Source organism: Nyctereutes procyonoides, unplaced genomic scaffold, assembly GCF_905146905.1.
Source record: "Nyctereutes procyonoides isolate TBG_1078 unplaced genomic scaffold, NYPRO_anot_genome, whole genome shotgun sequence".
Classification (NCBI taxonomy): domain Eukaryota; kingdom Metazoa; phylum Chordata; class Mammalia; order Carnivora; family Canidae; genus Nyctereutes; species Nyctereutes procyonoides.
Window position 1 is genome coordinate 24,579,096 of NW_026575040.1, and position 26,532 is coordinate 24,605,627.

The 26,532-nt window shown below is 36.7% G+C and overlaps 1 protein-coding gene across 1 annotated transcript in view; it reads left to right on the plus strand.

Annotated features, from left to right (window-relative positions):
- The window catches only part of ATP8B4 (ATPase phospholipid transporting 8B4 (putative)), a 227,912-nt gene that overhangs the window by 46,917 nt on the left and 154,463 nt on the right, over window positions 1–26,532 (plus strand). Inside the window, exons 4-6 of the mRNA XM_055320253.1 lie at window positions 19,081–19,194; window positions 21,763–21,861; window positions 24,652–24,713. Of these exons, the coding sequence (XP_055176228.1) occupies window positions 19,081–19,194; window positions 21,763–21,861; window positions 24,652–24,713 (275 nt within the window). The remainder of the gene's footprint in view (window positions 1–19,080; window positions 19,195–21,762; window positions 21,862–24,651; window positions 24,714–26,532) is intronic.

Here is a 26,532-nt window from a genome sequence, read left to right on the forward strand (position 1 = left end):
TATTTATTTATTTATTTATTTACTTACTTATTTGAGTGAGAGAGAGAGAATACATTCATGCATGAGTGGGAGGGGGTGAGGAGGGGTAGAGGGAGCAAGAGAATTTTTTTTTTTTAGATTTTATTTATTTATTCATAGACACAGAGAGAGAGGCAGAGACACAGGCAGAGGGAGAGGGAGAAGCAGGCTCCATACAGGAAGCCCGATGTGGGACTCGATCCTAGGTCTCCAGGATCACACCCCAGGCTGCAGGCGGCACCAAACCGCTGCGCCACCAGGGCTGCCCGAGAATTTTATTTTTATAGAAATAAAAATGACTTTCAATATTCAATATACTCACAACATGCCTACTCTCAGCATAGAAATGTGTGTTTGTTGACTGACTTACTTTCTGAAGAAGATTTGAGGCAGTATACAACAAGAATAAACAATAAAGCTCAAAGGGATACACATACACAAGGAAAGTGGCATGGAATGAATAAAGAAATAGGTGAAAGGTACTGCATAGACAATTTGGTCAACAGTATTGCAATGGCATTGTATGGTGATAGATGGGAAGTATACTTATGGTAAGTGTTGCCAAATCACTGTGTTGTACACCTGAAACTAATATAACATTGTGTGTCAACTATACTTCAATAAAAAAATGAGGAAAATGAGATGAGCAAGCTATTTTTAGTGAGCCCCAAAGTACATGCTAGAAGGCCTTATCTGCTTAGAATGGCAATGCATTGAATGCTAATGGGATTACTAAAACAGGGATGTAGGTTCTGCTCTCTACCTGAGCATATATGATCTACTCAGGGAGAAAAGACTAGCTCATAAGAACAAACTTGGTAATAGGTAATAAAGAAAAGGTAATGCTAAATCCTAATTGTGTGATGTGGTTTGTAAGTGTTAGGGCAAGTGTTTTTGAAGAAATCTTGCCAAAGGAAATGGGAGTTGATGTTTGTTTGTACCATCAACATTAGGAAGGGGAGACATGAGCAAAGTCCTGTATTTGGACCTAATTGGTGGTGAGGGATATGTCATAGGGAATTATTGTTCAGGTAGGTGAGACCTACCTGAGATTGTTTAAATAAATCGAGTATAAGGTAATAGGCTCTCAGGAGCTGAGGAGTCACAAAGTGAAAGAGAATTTTATTTGCCTTCCAGATAAAATAGACTAGATATCCAAATGGAGATACCCAGGCAATATGGAATGTAACTATGTGGGCTTATAGCTGTAGAACAGGGGTATCAGTTGGAAGAAGATGCTTAAAGCTAGGGAAAAAAATAGAACTTGTTGAGGAGTTGATGGATGATCTGTGCAGAACGGGGATAGAAGGGAAGGGGGGAGCCCAAGAAGGAGCGGGAGCAGCAGAGACTGAGAACAAACAGAGGAAGAGTGAGATGAAAGCCAGGGAAAGGAGCCTGTCAGGAAACAGGGCATAGATAACCATATCTAATGCTGGTGCTCATGAGGTTAAGGACTAAGGAAAAATATCTTTATTTTATTTTTTTAAAAGAATTTAAAATTTGAGTATAGTTGCCACACAATATTACATTAGTTTCAGGTGTACAGCATAATGTGTCAACAAAGCTGTAGGTTACACTGTGCTCACCACAAGTATAGTAGCTCCCATCTGTCACCATACAGTGCTATTAACAATACCATTGACTGTATTCCCTATGCTGTACCTGTGACTTATTCATTCCATAAATGGGGGCCTGTACCTCTCACCTCCCTTCACCCATTTTGCCCATCCTCCCTCCATCTCCCCCACAGCCATCACTTTGCTCTCTATAAGTCTAATTCTGCTTTTGGTTTCTTTGATTATTCATTTGTTTTGCTTTTTAGATTCCATATATGAGTGAGATCATATGGCATTTGTCTTTTTTGGTCTGACTTATTTCACTCAGCATAATACCTTCTAGGTCCCTCCGTGTTGTTGTAAATTGCATGATCCTTTTTTGTGGATGCATGATATTCAACTGTATATATATCACATCTTCCTTATTTGTTTGTCTATGCATGAACACTTTAGGCTGTTTCCATGCCTTGGCTACTGTAAATAATGCCACAATGAACATTGGGGTGCATATATCTTTTTAAATTAGTATTTTCATTTTCTTTGGGTAAATGCCTAATATTGGAATTGTTGGATCATATGGTATTTCTTTTTTTATTTTTTTTGAGGAACTTCCATACTGTAAGAAAAACATCTTTATGTCAGAAGGGAGCAATTAGAGGACCTGAAGAAAATAGTTTTATTTATTTTTAAGTTGGGATTTGAAAGTCAGAGGGAAGCAAAAAACCATGCTAAAAAGAATGCAGTGGTCCAATCAAGCATTTGCAACAAAAAAGGAGAGAAGTAGTCTAAAAACTTTCAGGCTCACTGGAATTAAGTACATTTTTTTGAATGAGTCTTCTTACATAGTTGGCTATCCATGTCCATGGGAAGGTAAAACTCTAAATATTTTTTTTGGAGGGGGACTCTTGGGATATCAGAATGCTGGGACACATCTGAGTCCTGCTTTAAGCCCCAGCCTGATGAGAAATGTGGGTTTCTCTTTCTCTTCTTTATGAGCAGCGTAGTTTCAGCACCAACATACTGTAGATCCTCACCAATAGGCCGATTACCAGAGCAATTTATGCACCAGCTGAAGAGTACAGGATGATGACAAGCAGTGTGACAAGTTGGAATTAGTTGTGGAAAGTGCCAGTAACTTGCATTTGTTATGGGTTTCTCGTTGTTGGTTGCTGTGTTTTGTATTGGGGTATTCCCATAGCAACAGTGGCTTTTTAGCAAACATTAAAAATGTCTTCTGTTTTGTGTGCTGTAAATTATTCTATGTGACAAGTTTTTCCTTTATAAATAATTTACTTGTAGGAGAAAAGGTAATTTTTAGACTTCATTTTCTTTCTGGATTTAAGAGTTTAAAGTATAAATATTTTATCTTTTTGACATCTTATTTATTTAAATAGTGTTATTCTTTGGCTAAGCATTTGTCTGATTCCTTATTTCTTTAATTTGGTTGGTCTGTTTTAATCTTTTGTTTTAGCCTCTGAATTCCCATTTCTAAGTGTTCTAAAATGGCACATTAAGGTAATTAAAAATCTTGTTGAACTCTAAAATTCTGAAATGTTTGCTTGTTATTTACCTATTCCAGGCTTGAGATAATTTCAATGTCCTCATAAACTTGTTCCATTTCATCTGTTTGTGAAGTAAATTTCAAGTAAAGACGCACAGATTTTTTAAAATTTTACTTTCCTCATTGCAATGCCATGAAATTAAAAAGTTTGCAAGCAATGTGTAATTGAAATTAGAATAAAATAAGCTAATTTTGGTATTAGATCTTAGAGCTCATTATTGCCTGGCTATAGTGGTATAAATTTAAACCAAGACCAAGAAATGAAACCATGGAGCAGGAAGAGAAATAACTTCCTGTGTGGAGTGAGCACTGCAAATGCAGTTTCCTTTGTTGGCAAATGGTTTATGAAAGTAATCCATAAATCAATCATGTGGATAAAATTGGGCAAGTTTAGTAACAGTTGAGAAGTTAACGGAAAAACCACCAACCCCAACAGTTTCAACGTGGTTTTTACCTTGTTTTGTAGTTTTCTTTACTGGACCAAATAGTTTGGTTCTGCGAATCATAAAATGAAAAGATGGCAATAGCTATATTTTATATTTTGTAGTTGGAAAATTAATTAAATAATTTGTGTTAAAAATGTCTCAAATTTATGTCCACGATTATGAAACCAGTGGTCAGATTACTGTTGTATTTTGAATCTGGCTTTTTCTGCAGTTTCTTATAAAGGTGAGCTAGTTAGGCATGAAAATCAAACTGGAAGATACTTTAAAAGTGATCCTAGGAGTTGATTAGGAGCTATATATGTATAGGTATAAATATATGTGTGTTGCATGAATGTGTGCATGTAGGTAAGATTGTAGCTGTAACCCTGTGTATATATCTTTGTAAGAATGTTCTGGCTTGACCAGAGAGAACTTGTTCTTCAAGGAATTAAGCACAAGACAGCAATCAGATTCCTATATCCAGATCAGTGATATAAGTCTGGCTGCTGGTACCCCTATCTTGACTTCTCTAGCAGGTCTAATTATTCTCAGTTTCATTCATGTTCCTTGGTTGTGAAGCTTGCTGTGAAACAAGGCCACATTATTACGTCTGTGGCTTTCCAGGTGCCTTTTGGTTAGGTTGCAGATGGTGACACCATTCCACACCAATAGTAAAAAAAATACAGGGAAGAAGAGTTGCTTTCTACAAATGGAAAAACCTGACTGACTTCTCTGGTACCATAAGAAAGTTAGCTTAAGTTCATTGTAGAATCTCAGTGTGGAATTATGATTTCAAACTTTTTTATCCACTTCTCTCTACAGAATTCTTACTGGCTGCCTATCCAATCTTTGTTTTTATCCCTTACAAGAGGGCAACTTACCATTTCTCTTTAGTGGGAAAGGGTGAGGGGTGTGGAGTCCCACATGGCTCAGTTTTTCTTTAATTATTCTGATGATGCTCCGAAGCTAGGGAGAATAGATAATTTATCTTCCAAACCAGGATACTTTTAGGAATGGAAGGGGATCCTATTAGTTATTTTGCTGAGACAATGGGCATAAACTGGGACTGTCACCCTATCTATAACATATTTTCAACCTTTGTGTTTATTGACTGAATTTGGAACTTCTCTGAGGTTCTGTCTTTGGATAGTTTTGATTATTAAACAATTTTTCCTTCAGTTGAGCCAAATAGATTTTCTCTTGCTTTATTATCTATTGGTTTAGCTTTTATTCTGAGGCCAAAGCTGAACAAACATGTCTCCTGATTCACATGACAAACCTTCTGATAATGTATTTTAGATACCAAACTTGAGTTCATTGAGTAGACTAATCTCCAGGACCAGTCATCTACAATTCTCCCTCCACCTTTTTTTTCTCTCCAAATAGCTTGAGTTTTTCTGTAACCAGCCCCATCAAGTCAAACACCATATTCTAGAAGTTATTTGAGCAGCTAGAAATAGAAGAAGTGTAAGATTGTACTAGCTTTTTGGTGATTATTGACTTCCCTTAATCTTTTATTAATCTCATTTTCATCATTAATGATACAGACTGTGTCACATTTATCTCTTTATCTTGCTTGTCATAGAACTTGGCATACTACAACAGATACAACTTCCTCTGTCATTAAAGTATCCCTTTCATTATTGTGTCATATGCATACTTACAAGCATGTCTTCTGCATCTTCAATGATATAGATAATCTTATAGGGCCAATTAAATAAAAAGCTCTGGAAGAGAGGTCCAAGCACTGGTATATTTTTTAAGCTTTCTAGGTGATTCTAATGAGCAAACAGGATTGAGAATCACTATTCTAAGTAATAAAAGTATTGAGTACAATATGGTTGAGGATAGAGCCATGTACCTTATTACTAGATACCTACCTATAGTTGCCATTGGACCATGAATCATTATGAATTTCTGACTTATTTAGTTCTCAATTTCTGTAGTTAACTGTCCTTGCTATCAGCCTAATTTTTAAATATATTATTGCTTTCTATCTTAATAAGCAGAAAGATTTTTGTTAAAATAGTTAGATGGCTGGTTAGATGGCTTCTAGATGGAAGAGTGGAATAAATAATTGAACTTTAAAGATTTCTTTCCAAGTCATGTTTCTATGATTTTTGCAAACCACTTAGTTCCATGTTGTGATATTTTAAATACTCTTGTAGACCAAATGCCACAAAAACGCCATTGTTCTAAGCAAGACATTTTTGAGGTTAGAAGCACAAATGGGCTGAACTTCTTCATAATGTTTTGCAGAGACAGCATTGTTCTGACTTTTTCTAGGTGAGAAAATAAGTTAAAGAAATGTTTGACTTTTTCATTCTTTCTTGCTCTATGATATGGGAAAATTGATAAACTATATGAGGATGTTGTGCTAAAAGATGTGAAAACTGCATTTATGCTGGTGCCTATCTTATTTCAGCAAAAGTAGTTCTCTAGGTTTTGTACTGGAAATTACTGGTTTACTTTGTGAATTACTAGCAATTATACTAGCTCATGTTTTGTTCTGATAAATGGAATTGCTTTTCCCCCTGCATTTCTTATTTTATATATTTTTTTCTAGTTGGTAAACTTGAGTCACTATGCATTTTTCAATGTATCTTTTTTGAAGGATTGAAGAAGTCTAGCAGAATATCTTCAAATAAGTCAAAAAGACATTTTGTCTTTATAGTTTAAATCCTGGCATTTATTTGTGGTAATTCAACTCCATGGTCTATTGGTGAAATCAAGTATTCTCTGAAGGTTCATAATCTAGAGTGCACAAATGGGACTTTTTTTCGATTTGTACTAATCTAAATTATTTACATAATCTTTTGAAAAAATGCATGCAATCATATTACAAAAATTGTGCTTATCAATATTCTTAGAGTTATTAAATACTTTGCTTCTTGGAATGTGGTCTACAGACCTGAGACCAGCATTACTGACATCACCTGGAGTTTATTAGATATGCGGAATCATTCTCACTTCCTCCTCTCCAACCCTTGAGTCAGAATCTGCATTTTAACAAAACCCCCACAGGATTCATATACACATTTGGGTTACAGAAGCAATGGACCAATCCTCTGTTCTTATTTTAGTTAGGAGTGCCCTGAAGATTTTGACAAAAGCAAAGAGTTGAGGAGGGGAAAAAAGTATTTAATTATCAAGCAAAATGCTAATGCTTTAAATGTGTTCTCAGTTAATCTTTACAAAACTGTGCATGGTAGATATAATTGCCCATATTTTATAGATGGGGACACTGAAGATTGGAGACACTAGCGAATATTTTTCCAAGGTTACTTAGTTGGTAAAATGTTGAGTCACCATGCAGATTGAGGAATCTAAGCCCTCAGTTTTTCCTAATATACTCAATTATTTGTTGGGACAATTGTTATTTACTAAGTACTTATTAACTGGATTGTTCTTTCCTTATGGGGCATATGACTTACATTTCTTGGGAAAATGTCTTTAAGAAACTCTTGAAACTTTCCTGAAGCAAGGCTTACAAGGAAGGTCGTCTTAATCTTTGAGTATTAAATTGGAAGTCATCTTCTATGTGTAATTCCTTTCTTTAAGGTATTAATTTCCTCCCTTCCTTCTTTCCATCCTTCCTCACTGCCTTGTTCTCTGACTCCTTCTTTTTCATTACAATAGCTTCTGTCAAAATAGTTTGTTGTAAGTAAGAGGGCACATGTTGAAAAATATTTTTATATTATAATTTTGTAACAGAAACCTGGCATATTTTAATAGCATTTTCAAGGAAAGAGTGTGGCTTATTCACAAACACAAAATCCAGTTTGAATTCACAGTGCGAATGGTGTACAGTGTTGATGACTGGGCTGTGTTAAGTCCCTTCCTGAAGTATATGCAATGGTAAGTAAAGTGCTTTCAGGTGAAGCTATTTACGGATAGAATAGGTCGTGCCTTCTACTTTCCAGCTTCCCTCCCCATAACTTAATTCCCATCTCTACTAGTTGCCTGGCAGTTTGCTGTTTCCAAAGTCTTTCCTATCAGGAGGAAGATCTTAGTCACATTGAAGGATTAGAAATTAATGTATCCTCCTTTGGGTATGTAGTCAAAATGGAAGACAAGAGCCAGAGAACATGTTTGACCCAAAGAGTTGGCCTATAATACGTAGTCATATAATAGTGTGTAGATTATTTTGGCAGAGGGGTTCTCTGAGTCACTGCTATAGCAACTCCTTATTTGTTCATTTGTTCGTGCATTTATTTAACCACAGTTATTATTAAAAATTAAAAGTATTATTAAAAATTAAGTAATAAAGGGCAACAATTCTTGAGTAATTGCTGTGTGCCTGGCATGGGGGTGAGGTTCATAGGAGTGAGCAAGACTCAGTATTTTTCTTCAAGAAGCTCACAGTCCAGTGGGGGACTCTTCTTCAGGTTTGGAATCAGAAAATTTACCTAGGAGCCTGGGGAGGGAGTACTGTGACCCATGATTGGCTTGGCCTTTTCTACTGTTTTTAGCTTTTCTGTGTCACTTTCTTTACTGAGGATATAGGCAAATTATCTCCCTGGAAAGGACTTTTGTGGGAAGAGAATATCTAAAATGGATTTGACATCGTTTGTTGTTATAAATAACATAATAACCATTTGGAAAAACCAGTTTCTCATAAAATCCTCAGGCCATGTACCATAATCAGACCCCTGGATTTCCCATCCTCCACCCCCATTATCTTATTTATGTCTCCATAGGTGACCCTCTGTGGAGGGACACAGAGCACAGGCTTCTATTCCCATGAAATGCCTCCAATTCTGTTCTACCAAACTCACCAACCTCTTTGCCTTTGTCTTCCCCCAAACTGACATACTTGCGCAAGAGTCTGGATGAAGTGTGTTTTTTGAACCCTTACGCCAGATGGAGTCAATCAGAAGGAGGAATGTATAAGAGGAATACACTGGGAAAGAGGAATGAATGTGAAGGAAGTAGAATGAGATGGTGGAGAAGGTGGGGGTGATGCAACCAGGAGCCTGCCCACCCTTATTGCTTTCTTCATTTATTCATTCATTTCTTTATTCATTCAGGAAACAGGGGAAAGAATTGGTCTGCTCTGTGCACACTCTATTACTTCTAGCTGGCCTCCCAGTGATGCTTGAGTGGATCACTATTAAATAAACAAATCCCCACTGTAACTTGCCCTGGAGCCTAGTACTTAGAATTGTTCTGCAAGAAGCAGCTCAGTTGCAAATCAGTTTAGTGACTTAGAGCATCCGTCTTAGTGAGTTTTGATTGGAGACTCACATTTGAAGCCACTGTGCATTTTCTCTGTTCACGTTATGGTAGCTCTTGCTCTGCTCAGCACTCTCATAAGCTTCTTATTGAATCTCTGTCGGCTACTACAAATCTCTGTCTGACAACTGCCTGTTTTTATGTATGTTACCAGAGAGCCCCATTTCCAGTTCCCTGAAGCAAATTTAGTCTTTAACTCAGACCATTCTAAACAAAAACTGCCAAATTTGCTGAAAATTCATTAATCTCTTTGTAGATGATATGCTCACAAAAAATAAAAGATGGACGCTTACATTTATTTATAAATTATTATTGTTGCTATTGTGTTTTATAGAAGATACTTTGAAACCTTACTCTTCTCCCATTCCATGAAGAGAATTTTCTTTTCCTGTGTCCCAACCAGTCCTTTATTCTTTCCTCTCAACACCTTTACTTTCAAATAAAAACTAGTCAACAAACAAAAAACCCCACAAAGTCAGGTGATGTGGGTTTGTCTGAATTTAGATTTATTGCTCAAACCTGGATGAGACTGGGTTAGAGACCAAGAAAAAGTAGAAATATTGTAGGAGGACATGTTCATATTTTTACCATGGGTCCTGATTGCCCCAGCACCCTGCAGTGGGTGGGAATTCAGAGATGCACACACTTCTCATCTGATTCCCAGGGGTTGAGGAGAAAATTGCCTGGTGTTATTTGTGCAGCACCCTAGTGTATGTAAGAGGTAGAGTCCTAGGAAGGATTAGACTATTTGTGGTGTGTTATTATAACCCTTTGGTCCTTTGGGAAATTCTTTATGGGTGTCTCCTCATTAACTGGACTTTTCCATTTGCCTTTGTTATTGTCATAAATGCTGAGGTCTTGCCTGAAATTTGGCCTAGTTCCCAGATGGCATAGCAGCGTGAACATGGTATAATTTTTAGTCCTAGTAAACAAAGCAGCTCATATGCACTATGTTGTCCAAAGAAACTTCTGTGGTTCAGGAAGCCAGCTCCATATCAACTGAAAGAAATGACTACTCTGGTCATCCAGGGCCTCTAAAGCCCTAGCATGAGATAGGCCAATAGGCCAAAGCTGAGGACTTGCTTCCTCACAAGTGGCAGATGTACAATGAGGAGGCACAGAAGAGCTTTGGCACAGCAGAAGTAGGCAAACAAATCATTAGGGATGCTATGAAAGTCTCACTGAAATACAACCTCTGATTTCTTTTCTTTTGTATGGTTTCCTTTTCTACCTTCCTGGAGAAGGCATATAATAGGTCTCTCTCTCTCTTTCTCTCTGTATAATTTTAAGAGTATTTTTACTTTTTCAGATGTCACCAAAGAAAAGTTAGCATTTTTATTTGGACCTAGTTAGAACTCTTTATACACTGTATGCATCTAAACACCCTGGAGGAAAAAAAATTAGTGTGATTAAATTAATCCCAGAGGTAAATTTAATTTGTCCCCCTGGTAATTGTCCAAAATTAGTTCTTTGTAGATAAATTACTATTCATAGGCCATTTACTATCTCTAGAATAGTCTTGCAGAAGCTGGAACACTAAGTTCTGAGGATAGAAAAGAAAACAAGGTTTATGTTATTACCAGGTAGATTTGCTTTGGGGGGAGACTGAGGCCTGAAAGCTTGCCAAGCAACTGTCTGTGTTTCTGAGGTCTAGAGGGGAAGTGAAGCTCCTTAGACGAGCCTGATGATGCTGTCCCTAGACTGAAGGGACTGAAAGTGACTGAGTGACTGCTCTAGCTGGTTGAATTAATGCATGTTTTTCCACTATCTCTTAGTTTAGAGAGGGTCGTTTATTTTTTTTAAAGATTTTATTTATTTATTAATCAGAGGCATACGGAGAGAGGCAGACACAGGCAGAGAGAGAAGCAGGCTCCCTGCAGGGAGCCCAGTGCAGGACTGCATCCCAGGACCCCAGCATCACTCCATAAATGGAAGGCAAGCGTGCAACCACTGAACCATCCAGACATCCTGAGAGGGTTTTTTTCTTTACTGAAGAATGTTCTAGGAGAGTCAGTGGATTTATTAATTAACAGGGAGTTCAGATATTCCTTGTTTCTGATTCATTTCTCAGGAAACACATACCATTTGGGAGAACACATGACTCTACAAACCAGCTTTTATGGGCAGCCCTGTAGTTGCTCTAAGCCTCAATTTCTTCATCTGCAAAGTGGTGCTAAGGTAGCAACAACTCATTAGATTTTTGAAGATTATCTGAGATGATGTATGCACTGAGCTCAGCACAGTGCTTGGCCTATGTAGGGAGACAATACATGTTAGCAGGTGTCATTGTATGACACAGCAACGCCATTACACACAAAGTCATACTTCATTTCACATCCAAGTCTTGGTGACACATGGGTCATACTCATTTTTTTATTATAAAAGTGCTTAGTATGGCAGTTTTCACACTTTTTTTGAGCACATTCCCTACTTATAAAAAAGAAAACCTTCCTGTGTCTATTGATAGATGAATGTATAAAGAAGATGTGGTGTATATATATGATGAAATACTACTTAGCCATTAAAAGGAATGAAATCTTGCCATTTGTGACAACATGGATAGACCTAAAGGGTATTATGTTAAGTGAAATAAGACAGAAAAAGACCACTTTTTTTGTGGAATCTATAAAACAAAACAAATGAACAGATAAAAATTCAGAATCAAACTCATAAATGCAGAGAACAAATTGGTGGTTGCCAGATGGAAAGTGACGGGAAGATGGGCGAAATAGATAAAGAAAATTAAAGAGGTACAAATTTTCAGTTATAAAATAAGTTATGGAGATAAAAGTTAAGGCATATAGAGAATATAGTCAATAATATTGTCATACTATTGTATGGTGACTACAATTATCATGGTGAGCATTGAGTTATGTATAGAATTGTTGAATCACTATGTCATATACCTGAGACTAATTTAACATTGTATGTAACTATACTACTTTAATAAAAAAATCCAAATATGTTGTTCAGATTAAATACCCAGCAAGAAAAAAACAAAATGCACATATATTTACTTTATGCATTTGTATGTATGTATTTATATATGTACATAAACATAAGTAGGTATCCACCTATAGTATGTATGTATATTTGTGTGTATATTCATAGTCAAGACAATCTGTGCATTAAACATTAATGATGTCAACTTTCAATTTCTTTGTTAAAACATACACAGAAGTTACATACATAGCCTGAAGGGCTGTTAGGCATCCCCCGGAGGACAGGTGCCCCAGTGATCTCATCAGAGAGGGCAATCTTGAGGTTAACCTGAAATGTCAAATAAGCAGGCTTCCTAAGGGAGTCTTGGCAGGCAAGGTGCTCCTGTTCTGTTGCTCATTATTTTCTTCATAGCACTGATCACTTTAACTGTGTGATCAGTTTATAAGGTTATTCTTGCTTCTTTCCCCACAACTAAAATACAAACTTGCTCTAGGAGGATAGAAACTTGGTCTATTCATATCTGAAGTCCTGGTTCAATGCAGCACCTGTCACATGAAAGGCCCTTAGTTGTATGAATGGATGAATGTCAGGGGAAACGTGCCCTGTCTCTTTCCCTTCCACAAATCCTTTTGTTCACATTGTGAAGCCTAGGGTCAGGAGAATGTTATGAAGATGATGGTGGTTGTGGGGATGATGATGTTTACTGAAGGCTCTCTAAAGCCTCTTCTGTGGTTCAACACATACTTAACAGTGTTCGTAGAGGAGCACTATCATCTTGCTATGCCTCCAACCCTGAATGCTGTCCACTTCCTCACTGGGCGCCATTTGACTAATTCCAAGGAATTGTGGTTCTGCCAGATGTCGGTGAGGTGCCAGACACCTAATCTCTAGGCTCATTTGCCCCATACATGAATTCTCTGGGGACCTTTGCATGAACATGGCTGTTTCACATATTTCCTGAATGGTGCAGATGCCTTTGGGCCACTTCCTTTTTTTTATGCAAGTGTTCTGTGGATGCTCTCTCTTTTTGAGTTTTATGTTATGGTTTAGAGATAATTCTCTTCAAGAGTCAGGACTATTTCTCTTTCTGAAATCCATGTATATCGGTCTCCTCTATAATGGCAAGACTGTTCAGCTCTTTCCCCCTCAAGGTCAGGACAGTTACTTTTTATAGCTGTCATGACATAAAAATATTTCATCATATGTGGGAAGATCTTTGGAGAGTGTGGAAACTATGGTACTCATTGCGAAAGCTCCTGGGTTTGGCCTGTGGGATCACAGACGCAGGCAATGTCCCCGGATAACCACCAGATGCATTTAGACTTGGCCTTCTATGACTCATTCTTTAAGGCAAATATAGAGACAGAAGTACACTATTATATAAAAATGTAAGCTGATCAATATTCCTATCTTGTATTTGGTTGATTGGGAGTAAAGGAAAAAATGAACTCAAATTGGCTTAGACAATAAAATAAATGAACAAACAGATCATACAACTGAGAAGTCCAGAAATAGGGCTAGCCTCAGGAGAGACTTGGTCTAGTTTCTTTCTCTGCATTTCATGGCCTGGATTCTTTAGTGTAGAATTTATTTTTGGCAGCATCCTCACTCATGGTCCCAAGATGCTGTCAGGGATCCCTAGGGCTACTTGCTTCCAGGTTGGAATCCAGTGTGAAAGAGAAAGCCAAGATTTCCAGCAAATTCCCAGAATTGACATGGGTCATGTGCTAATCTCTGAACTCAAAATTGTAATTAGGAAGATGGGCCATGTAAGTTGGCTTAAACTAATCTGGGCTTGACCCTGACTGAAGTCATAGATGAGAATTGAATTCATCCAGACCACATGACCAAGTAATCTGGAGCACTGTTAGCTGAGGGGAAGGGGAAGAGTGTCAAATGTCTGTTACACCTAGCATTAAAATAAGACTGGATTTGTAGTATTAAGGTTGGCTTTTTATAGTTATTGTTTTTATAACTGATGTGTCTCACACTCTCCAAATATTAGGGTTAGTTTCCATTTCTGGTTTTGGTGTCCAACAGCATTTCTGGATTGATTCTGCCTTTTGGGCACATGGTGACTCCTTTTGGTCAATGAGTTGTGAGCATTTGGGTTGAAGCATTAACTTGTATGTATGAAATCCTTCAGAGCATTCTCTTTCCCTCTGGAACTGCAATTGGAAGTATCTGAGATGGTGGCTGATCCATTGTGAATAACTATGTTGAACAAGGTCTTCCTGCTGGCTCATGTTGAATAAGTAGCACGAGCAAGAAATAAACCTGTATTATATTTTAAGCCATGAAGACTCTGGAGTTGTTACTGTAGCATACTCAGTTTATTCTGATCAGTACACTGAATTTCCTAAATTCATTTGGATTATTTGGGGATTGCTCAGAAAAATCTTATATTTGTATAATTCTGTCAATGTAAAACTCAACTCAAACATGCTTTCATGGCTATGATTTCATTTTATCTCCACAATAGTCCTATAAATATGTAGGTGAGAAGTATTATTAGCTCCATATTTCCAGTGGAAAAATTTAGGTAGACTCCCCAAATGCTCTGTTTACTGCTAATGCTCTGTTTAGCAGTGTTTGTTATTTTCTATTTGCTTTGTTTTCTTAAGCAATATGATTACACAATAAAATCTCATTATAAAAAATAATGTTTTTCACTTTGCTAATATTTAGTTTGATGTTCCACCTTTGAAGAATTTATCATTTTTACTTTATTCTTTCCCTCTACCAAATAGTTAATGTTAAAATGTAAAGGACTTTGGCCTCTGCTGCTTCTGTTGGAAAGCTAAAGGAGTGGTTATCTGTACTATTTGCTTGCATTGAACTTTGTCAGACTGAGACAATTACTCTTGAGCCGGATTGAAAGAACGCATAGGAAACTAATCACACATCAGCCAATAGATAACCAGAACTCCTACAGAGGGGGTTGACTCAAGAGGAAAGTGTAGATACATAGTATTATTCTCCTCAGTAAGAAAGTGGCAGCAGGCCAAAAATTCAGAGTGGAGGAGAGAACAAATGCTGATTGATCTGAAGGCAGAGGAGAAAACTGCCTTGCCTTGAGTTGGGGAAGTACACTCCTGAAGACAGTGAGCTCTTGAAGCAGAGTATCTGGGTTCAAATCCTAGTTCTGCCACTTATCGGCTGTATAGTTTTGCTTAAATTACTTAATCTTTCCAAACCTGGGATTCCTCTTCCATAGAGTGAGGATAATAGTACCTATTTCATAAAGATGTTGTGAGGATAAAATGAGCTGTGAACTGTAAAGTTCTTAGAACAGTACACATACAAGGAAGAGCTTGATAAATTGTTATTTTATTAGTATTCATTGTCAACCTTTCTGTCGCCCTCTGTTCCAAGCTACCCATCATCTCTCCCCTGGACTATTTAAAAAACCTTCTCATTGTTCTTCTCTCATTTATTCTATCATTTCCAACTTGTTCTCCACCCTGTAGCTAGGGTAATCTTTTAAAATTAGAATCTCTTCAAGTTGCCTCTTTGATTATAAACTTTCAGTAATTCTCTCTTCAGTTAGGATTTTAGTCTTTATGATAAAGTCCAAAGTTCTTTGTATGGATTCCAAGGAACTGCTTTCTCTAACCTCAGTTTGTGCTGACCTCTGTAGTACAGCCTCATAGCCCCTTTTGTAGACCCCCAAGTGAGCCATCTTCTGCTCAGGGCCTTGGTATTAATATATTTTAGAGGATTAATGCTTTTTTTCTCATCCTGATGTTATCTTCCTGGTGGGGAGAGAGCTCTACACTTCTCTTCCGCCCCTTTACTCACTTTGTAGTGGAGTTATTGATTTGATGTGTCAGTCTTAGAGGGATATCTGGGCCTCACCAGCTTACCTCTGTCCTCTTCCTCTTGGAAGCAAGCTCCCTGTAGGGAAAACGTATTCTCTGATACTCCTCTAGACCCCTTTCCCAATACATTTAGGCCAACCCTGGTCTGGAGTTGCCTATGCCTATGTGGTTAAGTCTACCTCATCATGGAGTCAGTTAATTGGTCCACTTGTCTAACAAACTAAAGCCATGACTTCCAGCGTGGCACCTTTTCAGCACTAAAGATGCTGTATGGATTCTCCAGGTGTATTCCTTTTTCCTTGTTCTCCTCCTCTTCCTTTTCCCCTTCCTGTCTTCTGAATTGGATATTTCTAGTGGTCCGTGGAAGAAAAGTCATGCTAGGAGGATAGAGGTCCAGATATTCCGTGCTGTATTATGGGATGAACTGTACTAAAATTTGACCATAAGCCAATAGGCTGGTTCTATGAAACGACTGAATATTTAAGGTCTTACCTATACTAACATCCTTGGACTAGGCAGTGGAAAAAGAAACACTTTTTCCTTTCAATTGAAAAAGAAAGATAAATGGGTTCAGAGACACTCCAGGAGGGGGAGCCCTTGTTCTTTGTTCCCAGGCATAGCTGTGAGGGTTTGCATTATCTGTGACTAGGTTACAACTCAGCCAGAAGAACAACATTACTCTATGTCAAGTTAAACAAATAGGGGAAAATCGTCACAGACCCCATTTGGCATTATCACTTTGTCTCATACAATTGTCTTTCACCTATGTGGGATTGAATTTTGTAGGAGAGTTTCTTTTATAATTCCTGTTATGGTTTTGAGTTTCCTAGCAGATGTTCCATCTGTCCTTTTACAAGATACAGGCTTAACCTCAATTTAGTTTCAACTTAGAAGAAAATATAAAACAGTTAGGAATATTTTTTTTAAGTTAACTGCTTTTTCTCCTTAGCTTTCCTCTTCCCTATTATTTTCTCTAAGTCTCTTCCTCAGAAATATGTTTCACAATGGACAGCTTTCATAGCCTTCCCTCCAGCCCAGACCTTGAGTAGATAGCTCATTGCAAAATAGTCATCATCAGCTTAGTAAACAGTTTTCAGTACATCACTATGTATCAGATCAACTAAGCTGGGAGCTCTTTGCTTGGCACCTCTCTTACTCTCCCACAACTTGTGCAGAGCTAGACACACTGATTCCTGGTAAATGTTAAAAATGACTATATAAGAGGCGCCTAGGTGGCTCAGTCCGTTAAATGACTGACTCTTGATTTTGGCTCAGGTCAGGATCTCCGGGTCATGAGATCAAGCCCTGTGTCAGGCTCTGTGCTGGGCATGGCATCTGCTAGAGATTCTCTCTCTCCCTCTCCTTCTCTACCTCTCCCCCCACCCCCATTACACCTGCTCACACTTTCCCTCAAAAAAAAAAAAAGACTATTTAACAGGTGCCCATATTTTCTTTAAATAGGCAACAATGATTATTGGGAGTGTAGTTTCACTTAAAAGAAATGACACTAACAGTTTTAAAATATGAGCAAGTGGAAAATCTCTGGGTATATTGATTCAGAATTTCAGCAAGACTTATCACCTAAAATCTCCTGTGCTATCTTTGTGGATAAGATGGAGTTAAGCTTCATGGGACTATAGTTAGGTACATTTATAAATGGTTAAATAAAAGTATCCGATGTTTTTATTTAAACAACTGAAAAAGATGTTAACATTAATCTCTGGAGAGGTCTCTAGTTTGTCATCATTTTAAATTTTTTATTTTTATTTTTTGAAGTGAGCATAACCATAAGATTTTATTGTTTTTTAAATACAAAAATATAAAGTTTAGAACTGGATCACTTGGTAATTTCTCCTTTTATCTCCCACCAATTCAAATGCTTAAACAGGCTCCACACCCATAATGGAGCCCCACATGGGGTCCCATCTCACAACCCTGGGATCATGACCTGAGTCAAAATCAAGAGTCAGATAGTCAACCAACTGAGCCACCAGGTGGCTGCTTGCATCTCTTAATAGCCACCATTCCTTTAGATCTGTAGTTGAGGCCAATATTCAAGCCTCAGGAAAATCTTTGTAGTTTTAGCCTTTTCCTTGGAAAATCCGTTTAGTCTGCCCACCATAGCTACTCTGCTTCCTGTCCTCACATTGCTTTCCCTGAGCGTAAAGAGAATCTGCCTTTCTTATACTGTATCACTTTATGGGGTTGGTGCTTACCACATTTCTTGCAGAAAATACAGTGGTTTTAGGAATATTCACCATGTTTGCAAGAGCACCATCAGTGTGGAAAGCTATTTTTTTTAAATTAAAAAATATATACATTGTCCTTAGTCATGTCCTTTGTAATATATTAGTGTATAGCTTGGATGGATATATAAAAGGCATGTGTTTGAAATATTTTGATGGCAGAAAATATTTAATAGTTTAAGATGGTATATTAAAAATATTTTTTTCGTTTGATTGGTATAATAGGAGTATATGAAAAAAACTTGTACAACAATATTTTAAAAAATCAACCATAAGTGATTAGGAAGGGGAGACCTGATTTCATAGTGATTTATGAAGAAATGATCTAGAGATTTTAGTTAATCAAAACTCAGTGAATAAACAGTGAGATACAATTGCCAAAATGCTGATGAAACTTTACGGTATGTTAATACAACGGTCTGGAACACAGAACATCAAAGTCTTTACTGTAATTGAGCTGGTTGAATCAGATCTGCAATATGTGTTTGGTTCTGTGCAGCATGTTTTAAGAGAGACACAGAGAGATTGGGATAAATCTAGAAGAAACTGATCAGGAAGAGATGTCTATAAAATAAGTCATGGAGTGGCTGAGGGGTTTGAGAATGCCTAGAACAGAATGGAGAAGATTTTGGGAATTCCTGTAAGTGGTCTTCAAATATTTGAGGGTTTACAACATATAAAGGGCTTAGACTTGGTGTAGTCCATCCTGAGGATGGAAGTTGGCATCTGGTAAAATAGTTAGAGAGGACGATTTGGGTTTCTCATAACAGACCTTTTCTAGCAATTCCAAACCTGAAATAGACTGCTTCATGAGGTAGTCAGTTTCCCATCACAGAAGACTTTCAAAGATAGGCCTAGGCTCCCCCTTGTCAGTTACCTAAAGAATGGGAAGGTAGACTAGATAATCCCTGAAGTTTCTTCCAACCTCATGCACCCCAGCACAAGCTCCATCTCTGCTTATAGTAAGTGCTCAAGCAGTATTTGCCAAATGAATGATGCATAAGAGTAAAATATCTCAGGGGCAGATTTTTGTACTTGCTACATTTTTAAGTCATGGATGATTTTATGGCGTTGGCTAGTAATTTCATCTATATCAGAAGAGTGCTGTCTTGGGAAAAATGAAGACCTTGGGCCAAGAGAACTTAAAATTTTCTAGATAATTGATTTATTTGTCTTGTTCTGGCATAACTCATGTTTAGCCTGGTAAGTTTTAGAGCTATTCTATTAATGAGCAATGCCTTGTGCTAGTCTAACATGATGCTATTTCTTTTTCAGGATAATCGTATCCACACATCCAAGTACAATGTTCTTACCTTCTTGCCAATTAATTTATTTGAACAGTTCCAAAGAGTGGCAAATGCCTATTTCCTTTTCCTTCTGATTTTACAGGTAATGTTTAGGTTGTATTTCTTCATCATCTGTTAAAAGTATTCATATAATTTGAAAAAGTAAGCTAATTCACTCAGCTAAATGTTCGTGAAGCCATTCTTATCAGATTTTGAATGTTATTATTGCTGTTTCTGTTCACAAACGTGGGAGGGCTAGGAATGAGTAAAAAGTAGTACATCCATCATTTTAAACACTGAGATCACTTTAGAATAGAGCTATGCCCTTTATTTGAACCAAACCAGAGCCTAATAATTACTGTTCATGGTCTCACTCCTTCCTTTATCTCCTTACTGTGTTGACAGTATGGGTGTTGCCAGAGTTGAGGCAGTCTGAGTAGTAGTTAGTGGAACCTAATTGGGCAAATTTCATTTGCTTCCAAAAACAATGACATCTTTTATATATATAATAAGTGATATATGCTATATCTTATTTCACTATAGAGTGACTATTTTTTTAAAAATAGTTTTTGGTGGTTAATTGGTAGTTAATAAACTTCCTTTTCCTCCCATCTGACTAAAATTTGAGCTTAAACAAAATTTCAGCTTTTACTGATGTTTCAGGAAAGAAAATACCTAAATCAAAGAATACACATACATATAAACAGTTTATGAGAGCCAGTTATTTACCTAGTATTTATTTTAGAATAATCTAATCAGAACAAAGTGGTACATTCAGAATGTGCTGGGCTGTGTTAATTTTAGGAGGTAAGAAGAAGATGGGTTAGATGTGCACAGTCCAGATTTATAGCTTTGGGGTGATATTTTTATTTAATTGAATAACTATTTGTATTAAGAATCTTTTGGTTGTAAGTGGCAGAAACCAACATTCGTTTAAGCAAAAAAGGAAATATATTTAGGAATATATCTCATTTCATGTATGACTGGATTCATGGGCAAACTATTTCAATAGAATGTTCTCTTTCCTCCATCTTATTCTACCTAGTGGCTCCTGAAAGCTTTAGACCTTTATTCTCCTAGATTCAGTTCTAATGAGAGAGAGAGAGAGAGAGAGAGAGAGGGAGAGAGAGAGAGGGAAAGAGAATCATTTTTTTCTTTGTTTATGCAGCAAATTTTGTGATCAGCTCTCACTGGATCATGCTGAGTTTCATCCTTATCCAAAACTAATCATGGTGACTCAAGAATTTGTAGCAATGGTTGTCTTAACCTGGATCACATGCCAAAATGTGGGGGAAGAATGGAATAAGTCTGCCAACATTGTATGTTCTGAAAGTAGAAGGGATGAGATAATTTCTTAAGGAATACTTGAGAAGAAATGGGTGCTGAACGACACAACAAAACAGCAACAAAAACTCCACAGTTAAAGCATACCTTACAGTTTATTGAAAAGACTTTGGGATCCAAGATTTCTTTTTTTTTCCCTCTGTGAATTTGCTTTTGGTTTCTTTATATAACTCTTTACATCATTCCAGAATTTTGAGCTCATTTCTCTAATGGCTTTCTTATGTATAGTCAAAGGCTCTTGCTCACAGAATTTATATCTGGAAGGAGACTTTGGGATGGTTTTTTTCCAGGCTCTTTTCTTCTGTTGATCAAGAAATGAGACCCAGAAAGTTCAGGTGATGTGTAAAGCTTTTACCATGAGTCAATGATAGACCTAGGATTAGAATCTATCTTTTCTGCCACTTAGGCCAATGTTTTTATTGGTACCCTAGAGGCTTTTAAGTTTGTTTTTAAATTTTGTATGGAAGCTATTGTATAAAATTGATTTAGTTGAGAGCTATTTTTGATAGGGCCTGATCTTCATATACTGACCATATCCACCCCACTGTTTCATACCTGGGCTCTGAAGCAGCTCCATATCAAACCCCATTTGAAAACCATCTTTCTAGAAGAGTCATGTCAACTGTCACTGTCTCTCTCAAGTGGGTGATTTTGGAGTCAAATAGATCTAGGTTCAAATTTTAGCAGTGTATGTTCTTGGCCCAGCTGGGTGACCTCTTGGGTACTTACTATAAAATGGGAAAATGATACCTAGGAGTATAACATTTCCTGACCCCAGGGCACTATTCACGATGTTTTCTATGTTGTACATTGGGGATGCTATTTATATGGAATACAAATCCTATGGGTATGTGCAAAACAACTCTGATATAGAGTATAACTCAATGAACTTTTTGAGGGTCAAATGACATAATATATGGAAAGTACTTGGCACAGTGTTTGGTGCAAAGTAGATTCTCAAAGAATCTCTCTTTTGGAAATGCTGAGAACTAGTAAAATTGTTAAAAGTTGAGATGAAAAGCTGAGAAAAGACAAGTGATGGGTATAATCCTAGGGAAAGATAATTATCTGAAAGATTTTAAGAAGCTTACTTCTCAAGTTGGTATAAAAGTTTTAGTTTTTGTCAAGTAGCCTGAAAATTGGTTTGGTGATACTTCTCTGTATCTTAGAAGTGAATGCAAATACTTAATTATTGAAAGTTATTCTACATTTGTACAAATAACTGAATGTAATCCCATTGCTTTTTCTGAGTCATATATGATGACAAAATTTGGAAGATGTATTTCCTAACTTAAAAGCCCTAAACTATTTGAAATGTTTGTTTTAGCTGATCCCAGAAATCTCCTCCTTGACCTGGTTTACCACCATTGTGCCTTTGGTTTTGGTGATAACTATGACAGCTGTTAAAGATGCCACAGATGACTATGTGAGTATTTGCTTTTGAGCATTTTTGAGGTCTCAATTTCAATCACAATCTCTCAGAAACAAAAAATTGAGATCTCTTTGAAGTTTTTATTTTTAAGTTTTAAATGTTTAATTTTAAAAAAGATTTTACTTATTTAGAGAGTGAGAGACAGAGAACATGCATAAGTGGTGGGGGAGGGGTAGATAGAGAAGCAGACTCCCCACTGGGTGGGAAGCCTGATGAAGGGCTTGATCCCAGGACCCCAGGACCATGATCTGAACTGAAGGCAGATGCTTAACTGACTGAGCCACCCCATTTAAAATTTTTAATTGGAGCTCTTTTGGTCAGTGTTATATAAAACTCTTTTGCTATTTGTTTAGTGACCAATACAGATGCTGTAGAACAAGAGCCTGTTTATGTTAAATGCAAGTAGGCTTGAATAATTAGACTTACTGCTTCATTTTTCAGCCCCTAAAAAACATATTCACCCTACATGCTTTCTAAGAGAGGCTTTTCTACATTTTCAAACATAAGACATCCCTTCATGTCTTTTCTAAGGATAAAGAGCCCCATCTTCAAAGAGTAAGAGGACATTCTAAAGAATGTTCCAAATAGTTCTAGGAGAAGAAATTTTAACAAAGATTTCAGTAATGACAACATTGGAGTAAATGTGTATCTTTTCCACAATATCTGATATTTCAGGGAAATGGTACTTATTTAGATTCTTGAGTTTCTACATATTGGCTTTAAATGTCTTATTCATTGTCGACACACTTCATAATAGAGTAAAATGGTAGAGTCAAAAGAATATGGGCTTTGAAGAAAGACACCTTACTCTGCTATGTTCTAACAGTATGATATGAGGGAAACCACTTCTCTACATCCTTCCTTGTCTGTATAATGTGGCTAATGACACCAGAACTGTTAGAAGGACAAAATGAGATGCTGTGTGTAAAGCACTTGGCACAGAGCCTGTCTCATAACGGGTTATATAATCAATGCTAGTCTGCTCCCTTCCTGTCCAGAGCAGTTTCTCTCTAAGCCTTCATATATGTTTCTAGAGTAGAAATTGTCAAGAAGAGTCAGCCTGGACATGATACTACCATTTCTAGTCCTACCAAATTCCACCTGTTCCAATACTGAAACTTCTTGGCAAAACTTGAGCTGAAGTGAGAGAGGCTTATTTTGGGGCCCAGAGAATAGACTGCTCAGCTTTCAGGGGGTGATTTGATTGGTCCTTTTCTATGATTCCTATCTAATCAATTTAGGGGATTATTTTTAGGTTAGATACAGTTGTGACTAAATAATAAGTCTCTTTTTACCTCTACTGCTGTTAATTCTTGAATATGCTTTTATTTTTGTGAGAATATGTATGGGCCCAATAACCAGATATATTTATCAGTCAGCATCTTGGCAGGAAAGAGATGTCATCCTGAAATGAGGAAGCTTGTAGAAAGATTAATAATGAAGGCACTGTTTACAAAAGGGCAAAAAAAGGGGTCGGGTCAAAGAAAAGCATGTAGTGTAGCACATGGATGGCAATACTACTCTTGGTCTGAAGGAGCAAAGGGAGGAAGCAATTACCTGTATCTAAGGGTTGTTCATGGCAGATGGGGCTATCATCAGGCTAATTCAGCTTGAAGGAAGCTACAAGAAAAGAAATGCCCCATTCCACTCTCCTCTGGCTACTCTGATCTGCCAGAACCACCAGTTGGCTAAAGCCAACCAGGGGCCAGAGGGTAAGGATCTTATAGGTCAGCTGGAGAAGATAGAATGTGGATATAGAGGAGCAAACAGAGAGTATCCAGCATCCTCATTAAATTCTATATTCAGACAAAATAATATTTCTATTGCTCTATTGGGAAGGAGAAATTTGCCTGTCAGTGATGGGCTGACAATCCTCTATCGATATTATAAATCTTTTCAAGTTACAAATGCTAAAAACATATTTTTCCTATTAATATCTGTTAACTTATACCTGGCAGTCAGGGTAATTGCATGCACTGGGCATAATAGAGAAATTGGGATGGGTATGGGAAGGATATTGAAAAAGAGAAGGACTGGTTGAAGCATTTCATGATTGTAATAGTGATACAGTATTTTGATTTTTTTAAAAAAAGCACTAATCTTGATAGTCTTATCTGAATGGCTCTTAATTTATGAGTTAGTAGGGTGCTCATAATACTTGGATTCTTCTAGTCAGTATAAGATATTTGCATTATTGGAATATACAATAAGAAATAGTATCACTAGGGCATAAAAAAACAAATCCATTCCAAATGTGGTTCAGTATTGTATTTTGAGTTTCATTTTAAAAACTGTTTCATAAGATTACTGTTAACAATTAGAATTTCTGGAGAATAAAAATACATGTTATTACAAGTAATTTCTTGGCTTCAAAGAAATCCATAAAAAAGAATGACTGATGTTCCAATGAAGTATTAAGCACATATGTGAGAGAAATGGAAGTCTCCATTCCTCATTGAAGATCTCAAAACGTATAGTTTTCTCCAGAACTGGGTGGCAGAGTAAATGGCATATTGTCTTCTTAGAAGCACCTAAAATTGTGTGGGAATTAAAAGAGCATGTGGCTAGACTTGTTCCATTGGTAACACCCATGCTAAGGGATATGAGAAGGCTATTGATTCAGATTTAGGACACATGGTGCTGGGTTCAAGGTAAGTGTAAACTGCTAATTTTGGATTGATGCTGATATTGTCCAAACATATGAGCTCAAAATATTTTTTGTGTCCCCCTTTGTGCTGGCAAAGTATGATTTAATATGTTTTTCACAAACATTTTGACTTTCAGTTTCGCCATAAGAGTGATAATCAAGTGAATAATCGGCTATCTGAAGTGCTCATCAACAGCAAGTAAGAAATAAATTCTTTGGGTTATTTTTAAGATTTCTGGGACCACAGAACAGGTCTTGACAATTGGTGGCTTTCTCTTTTAATTAAGTATATGTTACTTTTCCCTTTCAGTTTATTAAAAACTATGATGTAAGCCCATTTTATCTTCATGGCTTTTTTTTTTTTTAAATGTTTAGCCAATGCTTGTGCTACTCATTCAAACTCAAATCCCTATGGAGTTTGTTTTGTGGAATACAGACACATCATTATCATTTTTCATTTCTAGATCTAATACTACTTAAAATTGACACCTATGTTATATCTTGTATGTAGTCGATGTTTCACAAATATGTAATTAATTAATATTAATTAATATGTAATTATTTAATATTTCTGGGAAATATTGCTAGAGAGACTTTGACACATTACTGTATCAGGTATAGTGATAAAAATCTTGCATTTACATGAAAGTTGAATTTAGAATGGATTATCTACCATAACACAGATTTTAACTGCTTTAAAATTGATAAATATTTATGAGAATGATGCTTGAATTTGAAATGCCTTAAAACACGTATTTACACGCTAATAACAGCAGAAACACCTCTGGAAAACTTAGCAAATGTAAATTTCAAATCTTCATTCCATTGTTTCTTAATCTTTGTCCCTTTTTTGCTAATAATAACATGTGACAAAGTAAACTTACAATGTACTTCATTTGGCAGTCAATCACATTTGCCAATGGTTTTCAATCATTTGGGTACTGTGAAGAATATAGTTTTTAAAGGAAATATCATAAAATGAATTAATCATATGAGATGAGAAATTCTAAGAAATAATAAAGATATCAAGAGGGACTAGGTGTAGTCTGGACAATAATTGGTAGGATTGAAGTAGTTAATCCCTTTCCATAACTAAAATGTTGACTGATCACTAATAATATAATGAATGCATATAGTTTTTAAATATTTGCTTGTTTTAGAAAATAGTGTTAAATGCACAATGAAGGAAAATGATCGTACTTTAGTACTATAATGATAGAGACAGAGCTTCTGAAAGTGTGATTCTGGTGTGACATGGATAAGCCATAAAGATGCTTGGAGCCATGTGGTTCATCTCCAATGTTAGCAGGTTTTTAATTGTTACCCCTATAGTACGGTGTTTAAAAGCTTGGATTTTGCACTCAGAAGGACTCGGAGCATGAGTATAGTTTTGACCCTGAATAATTCTGTGGTCTGGAACAAGTTCTTAAGAGGTGGTGAATCTTTGTAAGCTAATGCAATGTGTGGCTTTGAGCTGTGTAGCTGCATATCTTGACTTTCTCAAGTCTTGCAGTTCTAATGGAGTATTAGATCTACCATTAATATGATACAACTAATACCCCAAAGGAACATTTGATAATAAATCTTATTCCATTGAAATATCATCTTGTATAAAGTGTGTTTAAACTATGTACAATTACATAATGAATTTAAAATAATGGCCCTAGCCTATCTAAAATGTCCTTCAAATTACCAGTTAAATCTTGTGGCAATATTTGGGCATGATAGATATTGGGGCCTCTACTTGGAGGCCAAGGGATTAACCCAGGAACTTATATATTCAGAAACTTGATGATTGTATGTCTTCCACACATACTAGCTATCATTATCATTATTGTTCGAAGCAGTATTACTGTTACTTTCTTATGGTTGCCTATAGCTTTCCATTGATTCCTTAAGAAGTAGCATCTCTTTGTAATTCAAAATGGGTGTGATGTTTTGATACGTGTTGTTGCTGATTCTATAAAGTTGAAAGGAGAAACACATATCATTGAGTATGGAGTGTTGTTTAGGATTCG